The 19,244-nt window shown below is 39.4% G+C and overlaps 1 protein-coding gene and 1 long non-coding RNA gene across 4 annotated transcripts; one reads left to right on the top strand and one right to left on the bottom strand.

Moving 5' to 3' along the window:
* Window positions 1-1,235: 1,235 nt before the first annotated feature.
* On the bottom strand, window positions 1,236-4,693 carry LOC121896828. Its single transcript, XR_006096114.1, has 4 exons — window positions 4,610-4,693; window positions 2,296-2,395; window positions 1,935-2,202; window positions 1,236-1,728 (listed from the first exon to the last, which is right to left on the bottom strand). It is a non-coding gene; the product is annotated as an uncharacterized LOC121896828 (long non-coding RNA).
* On the top strand, window positions 4,321-16,870 carry LOC121896802 (peroxisomal succinyl-coenzyme A thioesterase-like). Of its 3 annotated transcripts, XR_006096106.1 has the most exons (12): window positions 4,322-4,832; window positions 6,236-6,437; window positions 8,415-8,514; window positions 8,608-8,798; window positions 9,585-9,754; window positions 12,471-12,590; window positions 12,839-12,921; window positions 13,594-13,687; window positions 14,565-14,645; window positions 15,545-15,686; window positions 15,796-15,985; window positions 16,575-16,870. XR_006096106.1 is itself a non-coding variant. In XM_042410828.1 (11 exons), exons 2-11 carry the CDS (start codon window positions 6,242-6,244, stop codon window positions 15,930-15,932), a joined length of 1,314 nt encoding a protein of 437 aa, XP_042266762.1. In that variant the 5' UTR covers window positions 4,321-4,886; window positions 6,236-6,241; the 3' UTR covers window positions 15,933-16,870. The 3 variants fall into 3 exon arrangements, 2 of the variants coding, with proteins under 2 accessions (XP_042266762.1, XP_042266761.1); XM_042410828.1 differs by having other exon boundaries at window positions 4,321-4,886; window positions 15,796-16,870; XM_042410827.1 differs by having other exon boundaries at window positions 15,796-16,870.
* Window positions 16,871-19,244: the final 2,374 nt, after the last annotated feature.

Below are 19,244 nucleotides of genomic sequence, written 5' to 3'. Positions count from 1 at the left end.
GAGCCGACGTTTGGACGAGAGGCGCAGCTGAGGCTGTTTATGCAGATGAGGCGGTGCAATGCAATGTTGGTGTTCATTTGGCATGAAATTGCAATAAAACCTGTTCAGACTCTCATCGCAGACGCAGGTTCAATGTTCGTGGCTTCAGTTGGCAGAGGCGCAGCACACAGACGTCTCCAAAATCACAAAACATCTTTCATTTATATTTAGTTTTTTCACCTTTCAGTTCGCTGCACGTTTTTTTCAGCTACTGCAGATTGACATGAGAATCAAAACACAGATTTTAAGGAGGATTCTCACCATTAATATCAACCACATGAGCCTAATATGATGACCTGGAGTTCAGAAATACAATCTGTTGGATGAGTGAGTTTCCCACAATAACTTGTAGAATCTCGGATCTTTTCCATGTTTATTAAACAGCTGTAGTCATCACACAGCAGCAGGAATGATATGTGTGTTTCATGTACAGTCTCTGATTCGAGAGAGGCATCATTTTACGTGCGGTTGGCACAGCAGAGGAAACTTTATTAATTATTTATTATTTATTATTAGGATCTGCGGTGATTCCAAGTTTAACAATAAAATCGTTTGAAGTATCAGATGCGTCCTGAGCTCCACCAAATCTGTCTGGACATTTTTCTTCAATAAAAGTTCGAACTGAGTTTAGAGAATCAAATATTTTTTCTGTCATGTCACGAGGATAATTCCAGTGAGTTTTCAGTTTTGCCACTTGCAGTCAAATATCAGAATATCTGCAGTAGTCAGTTCTGCGCACGGACGTGTGTCCATATAATCAGTGTGTAAAATATCCTCTGACAGCCGGAGGTCCTGCGCTGTGCGCGCTCCTTCTTAAACAGAGTAAACCTGCAACAACATCCTTTATGCTGTGAACAAAGAGAACATTTTAAAACTGGTTGAAACAAAATCTTGTTCACTTTACGCACAGCCAGCACAGCCTAGATACCTTCATCCATCATTTAAATATTTGGATGAAACAGAACTTCTGCGCTTTTCAATAACTAACCAGCAAATTTCCAAACCCAATTTTGTATTTGTTTGTTTAGGAATATTGTTCGATGTTGTGTCTGCCTGGGTTGCACCAACGCTGATGGTCAAGAAAATTGCAAAACATTGTTGGTCACACTTATATGGGCCATGTGTAACAGAGGTGGTTGGGGCAGGTATGAGTAGACTCAGAGGGTTGATTTCCAGCTTTTTTATTAACTCCTGGAGATGACAATGTAACACATAATTTGCCTTCTGTATATGATGCACATCTGCTCCCTCAGCGCCTCAGCACTGCGAAACGGAAATGTGAGGGACTTCACTTGACTGATATTTCCCAAAGTAAAATATATAAATACATTAATTGGGTATTACCACACCTACACATATCAACACAATATTAAACTTCTAACCAAGAGTCATTAAAATTGACAGGAAACTTCTTTTTCCCATTTCTTTATCCTAAATTTTAACAACAAAGTCTGAACTTTCATGACTTTCCTCTTCAAAACTTAAATTTGAACCAATAAAAACATACAAAAGGACAAACAGTGCCGCCTGGTGGGTAAAAATAGGCAAGTACATGGGGGTGGTTGATTAAACAAAGGCAACGAAAATTATAACATTTAAGAAAAATAAGACACATTCCTGGAGGAGACAATGTAACACATAATTTGTCTTCTGTATATGCTGCACATCTGCTCCCTCAATGCCTCAGTACTGCAAAATAAAAGAATTCACACTCTCACTGGATGCTAAAATCTCTGAGCTACATTGACCATATGGTGTCAAGAAAGTTAAATAAAAACATCTACAAAACTCATATTAGCGGTTAAATGCATTAAATGTTACAACATAAACGGTTAAATTTCCAACAAAAACAATAAAATAGCACAGCAGCATTTTTCTGCACAATTTACACTTACTCGCTCTGATGTCACTGGTCTGTGTTGCTCAGACCGTCAGACCTGAAACCTCCCTTCAGACTCTCCTCTAGTCCTACCTGAGGGCAGGAAGAGGGTCGCAGTGAGTCCGCCCTCTGTGATCGGGACCCTGAGGATGCCGGGCGCCATGTACCAGCGCTCCACAAACATGCTGGCCAGCAGCACCTGAGTTATGAAGCCTTCAGTTGGGTGACCCTGGTACACCGAGATCCTGATCTCCATGGGAGTCTGAACGTTCATCTTCCTCATCCTGAGGGATGATGGGAAAGAGTCAGCTCTGATACTGATAATTGATTCTGTATTTATTGGGATCATCTGAACAGCTCTGGTCCAGTTGGCCTACCTGAGCCCAGGTTTGCTGCCTGGAACTGGTCTGAGGCTCCAGAGCAGACCCATCGGTTCAACCCCAGAATATGTCCCACCCAGACTGAGATCCTCTGAAACTATGAGGGTACAAACAACTATTAGATTCTTCTAAATTTGAACTTAAATGATCAGTTTTAATCTGTATTGCTTGTGTCAAGGTTAAACATTTCAAAAATGAACATCTTTCTCCAAACTCCCAGTTTTTGTTGTGAATGAATTTGATGATTTGGGTTGGTGCTCAGTATGATATAAAACTAACTGTCCACTAGACCACTGGTTCCCAATCTGGGGGTCCCAACCCTCACAAGGGGGCACCAAAGTTTTACAGGGGGTCACGAGGCCGTCTTGATTTTAAGGGGTGTAAGACAATGTTTCTTTTTTAATGTACAGTATTTCTCAGCATTTCATTAATTTTTGTGAAGAAACAACTGAATGTAATTGTTATTTTTAAAGTTTAGATTGTTAATTAATGTATAAACTTCAAAAACTCTTAAGGTAAAGACATGAAGACAAGATATATTCACAAAACCTTCACTCTCTGCTAAACAGCCTCGTCCTGCATTAGAAAAGTAAACAGTTTAAACAACTGAAGAGCTAATACAACCATGGCCAAGTGTCAGGGAGAAGAAGAAAATAATGAAATAATACAGACAGAAAATTGTATAAAAAGTTACTAAAAACACAAGTAAAACTCTTTTATAAAAAAGTTCTAAAAATACATGGAAAAAAAAAGAAAATCTGAATCCAAAAGTTACTTGAATGAGTATGGACATGACTATAAATGAGAAAAGGACTCAACATGTTTTTTGCAGAGGGAACATAAAGAGGAATCATCAGGTCCAACATTGTGAATGAATTTGTTGCAGGGATAATATTATGGATTATAGTTTTTTAAAAAGTAAATACATAAAACCAATAAAACACACTTATGAATATGAAACTCAGATAATTGATGATGTAAGCTTGTTTCTCATTCTTTCTGTTGTAACTTAAAAACCCAAACAGAACATGTTTATACAGTAAAGTAAAAATCAGCCATAAATGTCACATTAATAAACTTAGAAACCTCTTCCCACGGTATTTTATCAACAAAGCCAAAATAATAAATGAAGCACAGTTTCAGGATGTGCAGAGCAATACACACAATATACATTAATATGTATAATATGAAATGTTTTGCATGATAGAAAAGGACACCTCCTTCATCTTATTAGTAGTGAGATATTAACCTTCTGCCATGAATATCAAAATTATTCCAGTATTTAGTGGCACATAGAATAGAAATAATCTCTTGTTGAAATAAGGAACATATAGAAGTGGAACAACTGTAACACTTTTTGTTTTGCTAAATTACTCTGAGACTGTGTCACTACAGGCAAAATATATCAAATATAGTATGTCTGCTCTTGTTCTAACATGCAAATTAAATTATTAAGTAAACAGACACCACATAATTATATAAAAATTAAATTGTTACTACTGTGCGGGTCAGTTAACAGTGTGCATAAATGCAGTAGGAACATGTTTGAATGTGAGCATAAAACCACTTCATATTATTTCTGCATGCATAATTCCTCCTGACACACCTCACAGAAAGAAAGGGCATGGGAAACTCCACCTGCAACATTTTAAAAGTTCATCTAAAAGCGGTTTTGTATGCAAAATCTTCATATGTAAAGAAATGAATGTGAATAAAAAGTACAAATAAATCCTCTGAAAGAAGTGGAGTAGAACAAAAAAAAGGAATTTAAAGACATCAAAATATAATGTAAATATAATATTCAGTTTCCACTAGTGGATTGTAGATAGGCTTATAACATATAACATTTAAAATGGTCATTTCTTGCTGGTTATAATATGTATTTTATTAAAATCTGAAGTATAACTTGACTTTTGCCATCGCTAAAATGTATTCTTCACAGACCTATTACCACTTGGGACAATGTAGGGAAAATGTATAATAGTTTTAAAGTAAATTAAACATTTCCCACTGATTTATGGATCTGTAAGCAGAGACAATCCCTTCACTGGACGAAATGTTATGTTGAAACTGTAACACTGGAGCCGCCATGTTGGATCTGACAGGCAGTGCTCTTCAGTGGCTCCGCCGTTCCGACCGTTGAGCCGTAATGGCGCCAGTGGCGTAGCGGCATCTGTTACACCTTTACCGCAAACGCCGGCCCCGTTTTGTTGTTCAGAAGCTGAACTGACTGGTGTGCAGCAGCCGGGAAGAACACGCTAACAGACCGTCAGCAGTTATTCTACAGACATGGATAGTTTAAGTTTTTGACCCGGTGAGGAGGACAGACCGCTGAGGGCGGAGACTGTCGTTCAAAGTTGAACTTCAGACTGTCTCTGGATTAATAACCTCAGTCTGCTGCTGTCGAAGAGTTTGTTTCTTTCTGTCGAAGAGTTTGTCTCACACAGACTCTTTCTGTCATTGCTTTGCTTCGAGAAATCAAACCGACAACACACCTACAGACAGCAGCTCTGAGCCGTCAGGCTGCTCGGACGGTAAGTGCTTCTTACACGTCAGTCAGGACACGCTGAATATGCAGAGAGAGAGAGGTCAGTGTTGGAAAGTTACTCAAGTACTGTACTGCACATAAGTACAGTTTTGAGGTAGTAACTTGTACTTTGCTTGAGTATTCCCATTTGATGCTATTGTGTATTATTATAAAAAAACATATATACTATATAATATGATGCATTACTATTAATCTACCCAAAGTATCTAAAAATTGGCTCCACAACGTTAAAATGCTCCTATATGTATTTGTTAGTGATATGAACAAACAATATAATATAATATTAAAGCTGCAAGCAGCGTTGGTCGGGACCTCGCACTCTGGCCCGTCGGGATCAGATCATTTTGCTTTTTAAAAATGAGGCATATTTCTTACAAGTGTGGTGTGCTTTTATTTTGAAAGTCTGATTTGACAGGATGAGAATTTTCTGCAGGGTGAGACATATCTGCCCTGCTCACACCTGTGTCATCAAAATGATGCAAGCGTGTAAACATACCTACAGATGTCACTTCAGACCCGTTAGATGCTGGTTTGATAGTTACCCTTCAAAATCTCTGTTAGCGACACGCTGTCTGCCCATGACTTGTACTTACAGCAGTTTGTTTACTTTGTCTTAAATGAGACATTAAATTTTGCAATTAATCCGCAGTGACATCTGTAATGTTTTTAATAGTTTCTGGGCAACAGCGGAGGAATAAGATATATCAGACTTTGATACACACACAATACTTATTGGTAGATCAGTTCATTGTTGGTTTGGATCCAAACATGAAATTTGTTGACAAGAAGAAAAATACAGAAAATCACCAGAATGATCCTTTAACGTTCTGAAACACACAATCCACTTTATGCAGTGATTTTCCAGAGGTGTGAAAATAGGAAGGATTTGGACTACTCAGAACCATTATCAGAAACATTTTGACTTTTTAAGTGTCGTCCTACATGATTAATTTAAAACAGACTGAAACCTTTAGGCAACTAAAACTGCCTAGGTTGAGGTAACCCTGTTGGCAGTTTCCAGGGTCAAAGTCACATAATCATTCATCTCAACCTCCTTCCTAAGTGCTTTTGCGGCGCAAGTGTGGTGTATTTTCATTAAAAGTCATTGGTGTGCTTAAAGACAATATTAAGCTATGCAGATTGATTTTATAAGTTTATAAGCAATAAGGGCTAGTGTGATATTTTCAAAAGAGAGTTTTTTACTCTGTTACATTTTTCTGCAACAATTTGATACAACACAAGGACAACATCACATATATTTAGGCCTGTGAATGAACAACTAATGCTGAAGTGTCTGTCTTCCCTCTAGTGTAATGTGTCCAGTCAGATAGTTTTGGTTTGTCCAGCTTTTGAGATATCTGTCTCTGGTTATTTTATCTGTCTGCTCAGCTCACAATGGACAGGAAACAGTGTTGTGTGAAGCTGACAGTCCAGCCGTCCAGAGGACTTGTGGATGAGAAGTTCACCGTCCTGGTCCAGAATGCCCCTCCTGGTTCCCAGCTCACGGTTCACGCTCTGCACCAGTGTGAAGATGGATATACGTGGGAGGCATTCGCTCACTACATCGCCAACGCCACTGGGACAGTGAACGGTACATGGTCCAAAATCTAGACCTGGAAAATACATTTAGAAATGTTTGTATTGTATTTGTGAACCGCAGGAAACTATTTTAAAGATCCCCTCCGGTAGAGATGTGCTGGTATATTAGTTTCTTCAGTATATTACTGTCATCACCGTGATTATTGTTGTTTTCAGAGGACACCATGAACACAGAGCAGCTCTCCTGCCTTCATCAACAGTTTGGTTTTGTTTAGCTACAAGTGGTCTGTAAGAGCCCAGTATAACTTTTATTATGTTCTGTGTGCGTTTACTAATTTCTCTGCCTTTTTAAAAATTAAATTTAACTGTTAACACGCAGCAGATAACAATTACTACAAAGTTTTTGCACTTCAGAAATCAATCAACCAATTTCATTTGGAAAAATTCATGAATTTCCAAAATATGAATGTGTGCGTAGAATCTAACACAGACACTGAGCTGCATCTGAAGTCAGTTGTCTTTGAATTTTGAACAGCTGAGTCTAACAAAATTTCAATATTCTGCAAAGACTACTGTGCAGTGAATAAAATCCAAGGCGATCATGGTGTGAAGTCATTTAACTATAGGTTAGCACTAATAGTAAGATTTCAGGAAATGTGATTATCATGATTATACTGTTTACTGTGATGTTTTTACCTATAATCACAGTGTGACAGTTTGTTACCGGTACATCTCTACCCATATCAACACACTCTACTCGGAAGAATAATGTGTGTCTGATATGGTTTTTCCACAAAAAAAGTATAATTACCACTTTAATATCCTCCTTCTCTCTCATTAGAAATTCCAGAATCTATGAACCTGCAAATATATATTTAATTTCAGAGGTTTAACTACTGGACATAAGATGTCTCATACCTCACTGTAAAGTCTGTTCTCAGACTACATCTACATTAAGCCGGCTAAAGTCTAAAAAGCTGTTTTTGAGCTGAAACAACAGTTCAGAGCAGGAGTCTCATCTTGTTACTGCAAATACCTCCGTCCACATCAAAACACCAAAAGAGGTAATTGTCCTCCTACTGGGCATGTGCGGAAGACAGACGAGCAATTCAGAAAACCAGCGAAGAAGAAACTGTTTCTGTTTCTGCAGTGGCTTCTTGACATTTACTTTATTGCAGCAGATTACGACAGTTTGAGCAGAGAAAGGTGGTAGATAGATACGTTAAACTCTAAACAAGCTATCCACATAGACCATAAAGAGAACAACAACTGCATGAAGCTGTCCGCCATTGTTGTTATTGTTTCTTCTTCTTTGTCTTCCAATGAAACGCTGTGCTACTGTCTGTTCTGTCAGCGTTATGACAGCGTTTCTACAAAGCTCTGTTTTCCTTGTACACACTACAACGCCAAGCCGGCATTTTCACATTTACACACTCTAGAGGACGATTTAGAAAAGCTCCGTTTTTAGAGGAAGAAAAACGCCATTTTAGTTCGGACGGAGGAACAAAACGCAGAGAAAAAGATGCATTCACGAATTTAGCCGGTTTAGTGTGGACATGATCTTAGTGTTTGTGCATCACACTTGTGTAAGTTGAATACTGGACCACGATTGGCTCCAGCCTAGTTATGACGTCACAAATCCTGCTCATAGGATCTCCCCTTAAAATCAAATTTTCAATGAGCACAGAGATTTCAGCAGATTTTTATTTTTTTTAAATTTAAATCTGTATTTAAATAGGTTCTCTCATTGAGATCAAGATCTCTTTTTCAAGAGAGACCTGTTCACAAGAATAAACAAATACAGTTTAAGTGGGACAGATGCACAGATGATTCACAGACATGTTAGACATTAAGTTCACATTAAACAATGAACGTGAGAACCAACTCTGCACAGAGAAGAGAACAACAAGACTGTTGCAACAAGAAGAAGATGTTTTTGAGTCGGGGGGAACTTTGAATATTTTCTGTTCTTGTATGGAAAGAAGAAAATCAAAACAAGAAATGCATTTTCATGCCTTTTGCTTTACAGTTTCAGAGGATCTCAGTCTGGGTGGGACATATTCTGGGGTTGAACCGATGGGTCTGCTCTGGAGCCTCAGACCAGTTCCAGGCAGCAAACCTGGGCTCAGGTAGGCCAACTGGACCAGAGCTGTTCAGATGATCCCAATAAATACAGAATCAATTATCAGTATCAGAGCTGACTCTTTCCCATCATCCCTCAGGATGAGGAAGATGAACGTCCAGACTCCCATGGAGATCAGGATCTCGGTGTACCAGGGTCACTCAACTGAAGGCTTCATAACTCAGGTGCCACTGACCAGCGTGTTTGTGGAGCGCTGGTACATGGCGCCCGGCATCGTCAGGGTCCCGATCACAGAGGGCGGACTCACTGCGACTCTCTTCCTGCCCTCAGGTAGGACTAGAGGAGAGTCTGGAGGGAGGTTTCAGATCTGACGGTCTGAGCAACACAGATCAGTGACATCAGAGCAAGTTCAGCGCTGCAGCAGAAGTGAGATGAGAAGTTAAGAAGGGCTAGCAGGAGGCGTGGAGGTGTAGTCTGAAAATGTGGTTATGATACTTTTGTCATCCTGTTTGTTCATGCTGTATTTCTGTAACTTTGCTCTCTTGGTCATTTGAGCAGCTGGGGATCAGGAGGTAAAGCAGGTCATCCACTAATCGAATGATTGGCGGTTTGATCCCTGGCTCCTCCAGTCTGCATGTCGCAGTCCATGTCCTTGGGCAAGATACTCAACCCAAATTGCCCCTGAAGGCTGTGCCATTGGTGTGTGTGTGTGTGTGTGTGTGTGAATGAGTATTAGATTAGAACTCCTGGTGAGCAGGTTGGCATCTTGCATGGCAGCCTCTGCCATCAGTGTATGAATGTGTGTGTGCATGGGTGAATGTCGACATGCAGTGTAAAGCGCTTTGAGTGGTCGGGAGACTAGAAAGGCGCTATAGCTGTAGCTATAGTAGCATTCTAGCTGCAGAGATCTAGTGGCAGAGTCCAGAAAACCCTGTATGTACTTTATGCATGTTTGGGAACGAAAACAGCACAATTAAGGCACTTTACCTGTGACTGGATGGTACTGTAGGAGTGAAACATGTAGACAGGAAATACTAAAAAGGTTTCCATTAAATATAATCCCACAGTTGCAGAAACTGTCATCGTCAGTAAACGGACTGTCTTTGGTGTCTGAAGGACCTGGACCTTTCCCTGGCCTCCTGGACCTGTGGGGGGGTGGAGGGAAGTTGGTGGAGTACCGCGCGGCGCTGCTAGCCTCCCATGGCTTTGCCTCCCTGGCCCTCGACTACCTGACACCCAAAATCACCTTGGAAACTGGAAAGATGGTGGACAACCAGTACTTTGAGGTAAACCTGATGAGCGACCTACATGACAAATTCTAAAATACAAAACATTAAATCAGTGATCAGTCAGAACACCCCAAAATAATATAAGATTTTGTAAAAACTTGAATATTATGGACACTATGGAGAAGCAGAACTCCATAACAAGCTGACAGACACACAGCTCTGACATATATAGATTAGTTGTGGCTCACGTTAGCAGACAGCAGACAGAGAGCAACATAATCAACAGATGAACTACTAATAATAAAAAATTGTTAGTTGCAGCTCTAACAGTGAGAGGTTGGAGGTATTTCTGTATCCACCAACAACCGAACAATACGAGAAATAGCTTCTTAGTGAGAGAAGATATTTTATACTGTAACTCCTTGAAGTACAAGTGTGCGTCAAGCCTTAATCTAAAAAATACAAGAACTGGCTTTAAAAAAAACACTAACTGTATAACGCAGGCGCCAATCATGAACTGCAACCTGCATACTGGTAATAATCATCTACTCTGGGTGTCAGACAGTCTGACATTCTATCAGGAACATTGTTGATTTTTGGAGGTTAAAAGTCTCAGCAGGAGACACTGAGCTGTGTGTCTGTTACTGTTTGTGTGTTTATGTGTCAATAAACTAAAAAAAACTGGTTCAACTCCAGAGGTCAGTTTTTGTTGGTGTAATCTCATGTAAAATAATTTTCTATACCAATATTATTACTACTACACAGTGGTGGAAAGTAACATTTTTCGAGGTACTTGTACTTAACTTGAGTATTTCCATGTGATGCTACTTTATACTTCTACTCCACTACATTTATTTGACAGCTTTAGTTACTTTTCAGATGAAGATTTGACACAATGGATAATATAACAAGCTTTTAAAATACAACACATTGTTAAAGATGAAACCAGTGGTTTCCAACCTTTTTGGCTTTTGACGTCTTACAAAAAGCAGTGTGTAGTCGGGGTCACATTTCACATGTCTATGAGTTGTTAACAGCTCCACCAAATAGTGATTTTTCCCTCTAAACTTCTCACATGCTTTCATTTCAATAAATGTTCAAATGATCCAATATTTCAGCAAAAATCAAAGATTAGAGACTGAAAACAGATTTGTGTATCAGAACTTTTTTTCTTCTTTCCTCTCCCATTAATCATCTCACGACCCCTCAGATTTATCTGCTGACCCTTTGGAGGGGCCCGACCCCTAGGTTGGGAACCACTGGACTAAACTAGCTGACTGTATATAAAGTAGTGTAAACTAGCTCCACCTCCAGCAGCTACAACAGTAACATGCTGCTCTAACACTGATGCTTCACTATTAATAATCTAATGATGTCATATATAATAATATATCAGTCAGAGGGACCAAACCACTACTTTTACTGCAATACTTTAACTACATCAAGCTCATAATACTTATGTACTTTTACTGCAATACTTTAACTACATCAAGCTCATAATACTTATGTACTTTTACTGCAATACTTTAACTACATCAAGCTCATAATACTTATGTACTTTTACTGCAATACTTTAACTACATCAAGCTCATAATACTTATGTACCTTTACTATAGTAGGGTTTTTCATGCATTCATCTTCCACCACTTCTACTACATTTGTATTAAAATAATATCAGAGTATTACAGAAAAGTGTAGCACAGGGCCTAACCATCTAGAGCTTTGATTTTAATCAATAAAAATCTTAAAATAAATGATTAATCTCAATGGTGTAATATAATTAGAACTGTTTTGCTCAGCAGGAAGCAGGAGAGGTATGTTTTTATTTATTTTATTTTTGCCTGATCTCTAAATGCAAAGTCACTGTTGTCCTGCTGCAATGAATTCTATCTATACAACCAAGAATCACAAATTAGAAACTTTCCTCAGAGGAGACGACACTCTCGACCCAGATAAAGAAACACTCCACAAATAAAACCCTTTAACAGGAAGAAACATAAGAAGGATCCCTCTCACAGTTGTGTAAATGAATTTTCAAGATTTGAATAAGACAAAGTTAAAACCTAACTAACAGTTTATTAAGGTCAGGAAATGCTATTACACAACTTTAATCACCTGACACTCACCTGAGGAAAGCTGAGAGTCAAAGAACACACTCAGATTACAGCAACCTGCTTTGACATGATGAGAGCTGACTGCTGGAAATGTGTGGCCACTTTAAACAGCTCTCAGATTTGACTTTGTTTAGCTGTCAGAAGTTTTATAAAATCTAACATTGGCTGCTTTGCTTCGTACTGTGTATCTCCAGCCTTATTACTCCGTTAATCCATCATGTCCTTTATGTTCTCTTGATGCTGGTTACTTCACTGTTGCTCGATTTAACAAAAAACGTTTTGATGGTCAAGCCTTTGCCCTTTGAGCTCTCCTTCTTTGTAATAAACTACTGCTGCACATTTTGGAGGGAAGCTCTGTGGAGACTTTCTGTTCCAGACTGAAAACCTCTTTTCTCTGTGAGCTCTGGTCTCTCATTTTACTGGCAGGGAAATCAAATCACTAACAGTTTTTTCGTCTTTGACAAGTAGTTTCCCCAACTCTGTTCTGGTTATATGATCTCTATTTTTTAAATGCTTAACCTCAATCCTGTTGTTCATTATGACGTGTGTGTGTACTTTTACATGTGAAGTCATGTTTTTTGTAACTTGTAAAGTGAATGGACCCTCTTTGCTGTGCACTTTAAATAAACTGTGGTTGAAGTTCTGTTTTCTTGGTGTAGACGGCCTATAGAGTCCTGCGGCAGCATCCTCAGGTCCTCAGCAGCAGGATCGCCATGTTGGGCCTTTCCTTCGGCACCTGTATCGCACTCAAAATGGCTGCTTATTCCCAAGTTGTAAAGGTAGGACAACTGCTGTTTAACTTTCCACATCACACTGAATACTGGGCCACGATTGGCTCCCAACTTACTGTGATGTCACAAATCATGCTCATAGGTTCGCCCTTAAACTGAGATTAAAGGTGTAAAGAAATAATAATGACTTTTTTTTTTTTTTTTACACATTGCTACTCGTCATTTTGTGTAGTTTTTCTGTTATGTGTGAACTCTGTATATGTAAAGAGTGTGTGTGTGTGTGTGTGGTCTCCCAGCTCAGGTGTGTAGTGGGTATTAGTGGGAGTCATGTGCAGCCAGTCGATGGATCTGTGAAAGAAATACTGGAATACTTTCAAAGGTAAGTTGAACTGTTGTTAGTTACTTTATTATTCATGTTCAGCAACTCAACAGATGCAAGTCAGATTGTCATTAAATGTCCCGATATCATTCCTTAGGATTAATGGTGCATTTCATTTGAACCGGGAAGTCGGAATTTCCGAGTTCCCAGTCGGAAATGGAACTGGAATGCCCCCTGAAGTTGGTAGTATACTGAAATCAGTCATACATACATATTTGTCCAACTTCTATCTCTGGACATGTTGCTACGGTGTTTGTACGCACAAAATACAGCGCAATGCGTTGTTAGCAACTGGTATTGCTAACAACGGCTAACCTGGCTAGAACTGGTTTTCTGACTTCTCGTACTGGAACACGGTCACCTCAGGCGTGACGTCATTCCCAGCTCTGACTTCCGAGGTAAACAGAACACAGCATAACGTTAGACTTTAATGACCTCACGATGTTTCTTCTGGCGCCACCAGCAGGACAAACTTTATACTGTATTTTTAGCTCCGCTGGCTGTAAAGATGTGTGAAAAGAAAGTGAATTCATGGAAAGACAGTGGAGAGAAAGATAAAGACACAAACAGACTGGTTTTGTTTGAGTCGCCACAATAATTCAAGCATGAGTTGAGCCAGAACTGAGTCAGCTGAAGTTGAAGTCTTTTTTGGTTTGTTTTCTGTCCAATCAGAAACGCTGAGAAGACTCGCTTCAACGAGGAGAACCAGGTGATCTGGCGAGACCTGCTTCTGCCCATCCCCACCGACCCTGCACTCAAAGTGGACGTGAGTTCAATCAGACAGAACGTCTCTCTTTCTTATTATTTTACAATCAGTTTTTCAGTGTTTGGTTTTGGTTTCACAAGGAAGTATCTTTTCTTTCTTATGGCAGTTTTGCCTTCATTTGACAGTGAAACACATCTTAGCATATCCAAAATAGTTTTTATTTTTTTGTTATTCCTTGGACATTGGGCTTTTTGGACGAAAAAATATATGCATTTATTAACAGTTGTGATCCTTTACTCATGTATCTACAATAAAGTATTTTCTAACATTTTTTATACTTTTTAATTTACATGGATGTTGCTGTAAAGATTTTTCAGTCAGAGACACATCAAGGAATGACCATTTATAGCAAATGGTTATATGTTAGTATGATAGTTAGATTTGGCAGAAAAAGCTGTTTGAAGCAGCTCTCAAAGAATCAGAGCAGCAATGTCATTTTCTGACATTCAATGTCAGTATGATAACGTTGTGAATTTTATGATTAGTTGGCATTTTGTGTCATTTTCCAGTCCTTTTCTAATTGTTTTAACCTGGATGGCCATGTGCAGGCGTTAAGTGTTTTGTGTGAGACTTTCAAGTTGGTTTCTTACAACATAACAAGTTAAAAACTGTTTCACTTCTGTGAAATTTGTTTTTTGGATTTATTAAGACTAAACAGCAGACTGGAGAAGATCGGAAGTGCTGCTTTCAGCTTCTGTAGATTTACATTCGCTCGTCCCAAGAAAACCTTTATGAGCCAGTTATTTAATTTGTAAGATAGAAAAAAAATAGACGTGGGTTTAATTAAACTTAAATCACAACAGTTTTCCTTCAATATGAATATTCAGAAAAAAAGTCGATAAAAGTTCAAATGCTGCTTCTGTTTGTCTCTGAGCAGGTGGGACGACTGCAGTGTCCTGTGATGTTGGTCGTAGCGGAGGACGATCAGAACTGGCCGGCGTCCGAGTCTGCACAGGACGTGAGTTTACTTTCATGACAACATCATGTCAGAGTAACGAGCCTGGTGCAGAGGATTAAAGTCAGATTAGGAAGCAAGACAACAGAAGTTGGATGAAACTATACTGATTCCTGATAGGAAACAGATTTTACAAGGATATATAAGGAATTCCAAAATGGCCAATATTAGATTAATAATAAGACACTATAAAATAAATAATTGTGTATCTAAATGAACCAATAAATTGTGTACTGTTGTGTACTGTAAGCGTTTAGGTAAAAATGTACCTGAACACCTCCTGTGTAGTCACTCACTACTGCTGCTGATCTGCTAAATGTGCTGCTAACGCTACGTTTTCTGTCTAGACACGAGGTAAGACTGTTCATTCTTGATTAAAAGCTCTGTTTTCGCTGTCTACTTTTCTTTTTTTAAGAGTGCTTTTCTTTGATTTGTGTCGTGCCTCGTCTGTTGTTTGTCCCTGATATGCTGGAGTCAGTCGGCAAAGCCCTGAAGCTCCACCCTGCCCCCACACAGAGTGGAGCAGCTCATTGATCGCTGGTTTATCCAAATTATATTAATATTAAATGTATTGCATGTCCAAATTGCACCAAATTTGACACTGAACTCCCTTTGTTCCACAGCCATACACCTGCCAAGTGTATAGTCGACAGGAAGGACAGTTCACGAGATATGTGAAGGACATACATACAGACAGAGATTCCTTCCTTTAGCAGAGAGATTCCAAACATGCCATTTAAAATCTCACAGTAGTTGAGGTGTTGAAATTGGGTGTGTTTTCTGTAAAGATTCAGTTTGGGGACGACAGCATCAATAACAGCATTAAAAAAACATTCATTCACAAGCAATATCTAGGCCATGTCGCAAAAATTAAATAATGTTTTGAACTTCCTGTTTTCCAGATAAAGGAGATGATGGAGCAGGCGGGGAACAGCCACCTGCTGACCATCCTTTCGTACCCGAATGCCGGTCACCTGATTGAACCTCCGTACACGCTGCACTTCAGAGCCAGCTCCTTCAGGACAGTCGGCCAAGGTCAAATGCGTAAGTTCAGCTGTGGACAATAACAGAAACTTTCTGAATGATTCAAGGTTAATGTGCCAAAATCAGGACTTGAGTTTTGTGCTGTTTCTGTTTCCTGTTGTCTTTGCAGTCATGGCTCTGTGGGGCGGAGACACGGTGCCTCATGCTCGCGCTCAGGAAGACGCCTGGAGGAAGATGCTGGCCTTCCTGCAAGAGAATCTCTACGGCAGCACAAAGCCTGCTGCAACCTCATTATCACACCTGTGACAAGGCGACGACTACTGATTATAGAGTTGCAAAGTTATTTCAAGCTCCGGAAAGTAAATATCCTATTCACATTTTTCATAGAAAACGTTGCATGACTCACAATTTGAGCACCTCTACAGCTTTGATTGACATAAAACTCTCCTGGCTGAATCACTAGAACAAAAAACTCCCAAGATCCATTTTGACAATCACAGAGTTTAACATTCTGTTTTATGAGCCACCAATGCTGCGTTATATATAATATCATATCTGAGTTATTGTAATTATGAGTTTAGTACTTTTAGATAGTGTTCACGTTGGAATTATGACTGGAAGCTTTTCAGAAAGCTCCAATATATCTGACGTGGCTCTTAATAATGCAGAAGTGCCTGAAAACAAAACCAACATGGACATCAGCAAAAGACCTACATGCAATGTAATTAAACCCAAATTTAATAGATATGGTGTTATATACAGTATTTCAATCCTCACATGACCGACTCTGTATTGATGACACCGTCATAATGATATGAAGCTCTGTTAACATGCAGATCGTTCCCATCTCTACTATCCATCCAATAGGAGGTGAATAATGGTGTTCACAACAACATTACTCGAGCAGGTTTGACCGCAGGATCATTTGCGTTTTTTCGCCCTACACAGCCAGCGAGCAGCGGCAGGCACCGACCTGTCCCCACCTGGACAACAGGAGCCAACGTGGTGATGTTACTGAAGCTCAGCCTGCCTGCTGTCATGACGGCTCAGTCCTCCTGCTAACAACAATCATACCGACACTTATCTGTTAACACTGAGAGATACATTATCAACTCCTCTCTGTTCGTTTCGCTGTGCACTTCCCAGACGACAACTACAGACCTTAAAGCGCTATGAACCCAAAATAAACTTAGATTTTGCTGTTATTTAATTGCAATAAATGAATCAAAAGGATGCCAAAATAACTACATCATGATGATTTGTAAAAAGCCTGAATTCCTGCTCTGTCATTTCTGTCCGCAAACAACTTTTAAAATGCTTCTTTTCTGAATGGAGTTCAGATCAATCAGAGCTGTACTTTGCGAACACTGTAGCTGCTCCATCAACACTCAAAATAATGTCATCTAAAGGCATAAATACGGCAGTGACGTTATTGTTTATACACATAGATATCTACATACAGTCTAACTTTAAAATTATATAAACTCACCGACATTTAAGATGTTAATTATTGATGACAGCAGCTGAGGGAGGTGTGTGACTCCGTTGTTAGCTCCAATTAAATTAGGCTGAGAAACGAAAGTGAAGATAAATCAATTTTTAATCCCAAAAGTCAACTTGCCGCACAAAAAAAGTTGGTGTGAACACACCTTAAGGTATAACTTTGGGTGGAAGTTAAAGAAATCTGCTGAGAAAACTGACAAAAGTCAGTTTACATTTGGTAAATGTCTGTAAATTTTGGGTAAATTCAGTAACTGTGGCGCAATGTTTTATTCCCAACTGCAAAAGCGTTTTGAATTTGATACTGCTCTGATTCTCAACTCTGACTGGCTCCTTATCAATGACACAGAGACTGTGTTTCTATATTCAGTAACACTGAGGATGTTGTTTACAGCACATTTTGAAATGGGAACACAGAATGAGGGGAAAACACTCCTGGAAGCAGGCGCCATTCCTCCCCAACCAGTAACAAAAAGAGAAATACAACAATATAACTCACCATTGGTGAAATTAATGCGAGGCTTTTTCTTCACAACTAATCTGTCACACAGCAGAATAACTGTGTGTCTTGTTGTGGCTGTTTGTGTTCGGGAGGAGCAGTGAGGTTTTCACTTAGAGCTGACAGTGGCAGGAGGAAGGGCGGTGGGTTAGAGTCGGTACATGTCCGTTCTCGTCTGATAACATCTTTGCAGACCGGTGGCCAACATCAGTACAAGTTCACAGCCCGGTTGCTACGGATCATTGATCTATCTGACATCAAATCCACACACAATTTACACATAGACACACAAAATATGACACAAAAGCAGCACAGTCACAGAAAACACCCTGCACATGTTCAGACCAATATGTCATTTAAATTATTGACAAAAGATAGTCAGCCGATTTCAATTATTTTTTAAATGCCTGAATTGACTGCAGCATTAGAAATGCTTTAAGATAAGGGAAGATAATTTCAAAGTTTTGTTGTTTACAGGGGAGCTTGGGTCTCTTTTAAAGGAGGTAAACCAAACACTGGTTTTATAATGATAAAAAAAACATAGAAAAGCAGAAAATCACATTTGACTCACAGTTGGTCGAATTATTACTCAAAATAGAGATCTGTTCAAGAAGCTGTCATCAGTCTGTCAGTGTCCCATCATTATATGTCATTACTGGAATATGTGCCCAAAAAAAAATCACATTTTTGAGTGTGAAGTGAAAACATGTAAAAGTTTCTGTAACAAGAAACCAAGAGGTTAAGTAAAATGATATGTTTGTGTCCTGTTGTTCAACATGTTACCTAAACATTTTCAATAAAGATCAAACTGTGATCTTTGTGTTAGCTACAGGAAGAATATGTGTGTAAATGTGCTTTTGTGTACACAGACTGGTTACAAGGGGTCACTGAATGGTTTGATTAGTATGAAAATGATGTGAATCATATGCTATGACCTTCACAGTCACCAGATCTCAACCCGACGTGTTAGACAACGCTCTCCACCACCATCATCAAAACACCGCATGAGGGAATATCTTTATGAAGAATGATGTTCATCCCTCCAGTAGAGTTCAGAGACTATAGAATCAATGCCAAGGTGTATTGAAGCTGTTCTGTTGGCCCAACACCTTACTAAGACACTTTATGTTGGTTTTTCCTTTAATATGTCACTCTTCTGTATGTAGGGGAGACTGGGGATGGTTGTAACATGGGTTTGTTGCATTGATGTATTATAAGAGCTGGATACCGGACTAAAAATGGCGCCCATTCAGTCCTATAGGAATTGCTCGCCTGGTCCATACGCCAAAAAAAGTTTCTAGCTTCCAGGTTTGCTTCCGTGTTGTTTGGCCCGCTGAATATGCGCAGTAGTGTTTCCCTCGCTGGCCCCGCCCACGAGCTCCCGCTCGGCCCATAGACTTTACGTTGTGATGACGTCACAGATTTTTAAATCGCTCTTCGCGGCTCGAGGAAAGTTTTACAAACATGAAACCTCCATGGATCAAAAGTTCATAATAGAGTCATAACTGACGTTAGCAGTTCGAGGTGTCCTGTCAACAGTTTTACAGGCGTCTCTTTTACAGTGGTGGTCTATGGGGAAAATCATTTTTGGGCTGCAGGGGGATTTTTCACTGCAATAC

The sequence above is a fragment of the Thunnus maccoyii genome, chromosome 5 (genome assembly GCF_910596095.1).
Source record: "Thunnus maccoyii chromosome 5, fThuMac1.1, whole genome shotgun sequence".
Classification (NCBI taxonomy): domain Eukaryota; kingdom Metazoa; phylum Chordata; class Actinopteri; order Scombriformes; family Scombridae; genus Thunnus; species Thunnus maccoyii.
The sequence above is the reverse complement of the archived record's forward strand: the minus strand, read 5'-3'. Positions and strand labels throughout refer to the sequence as shown.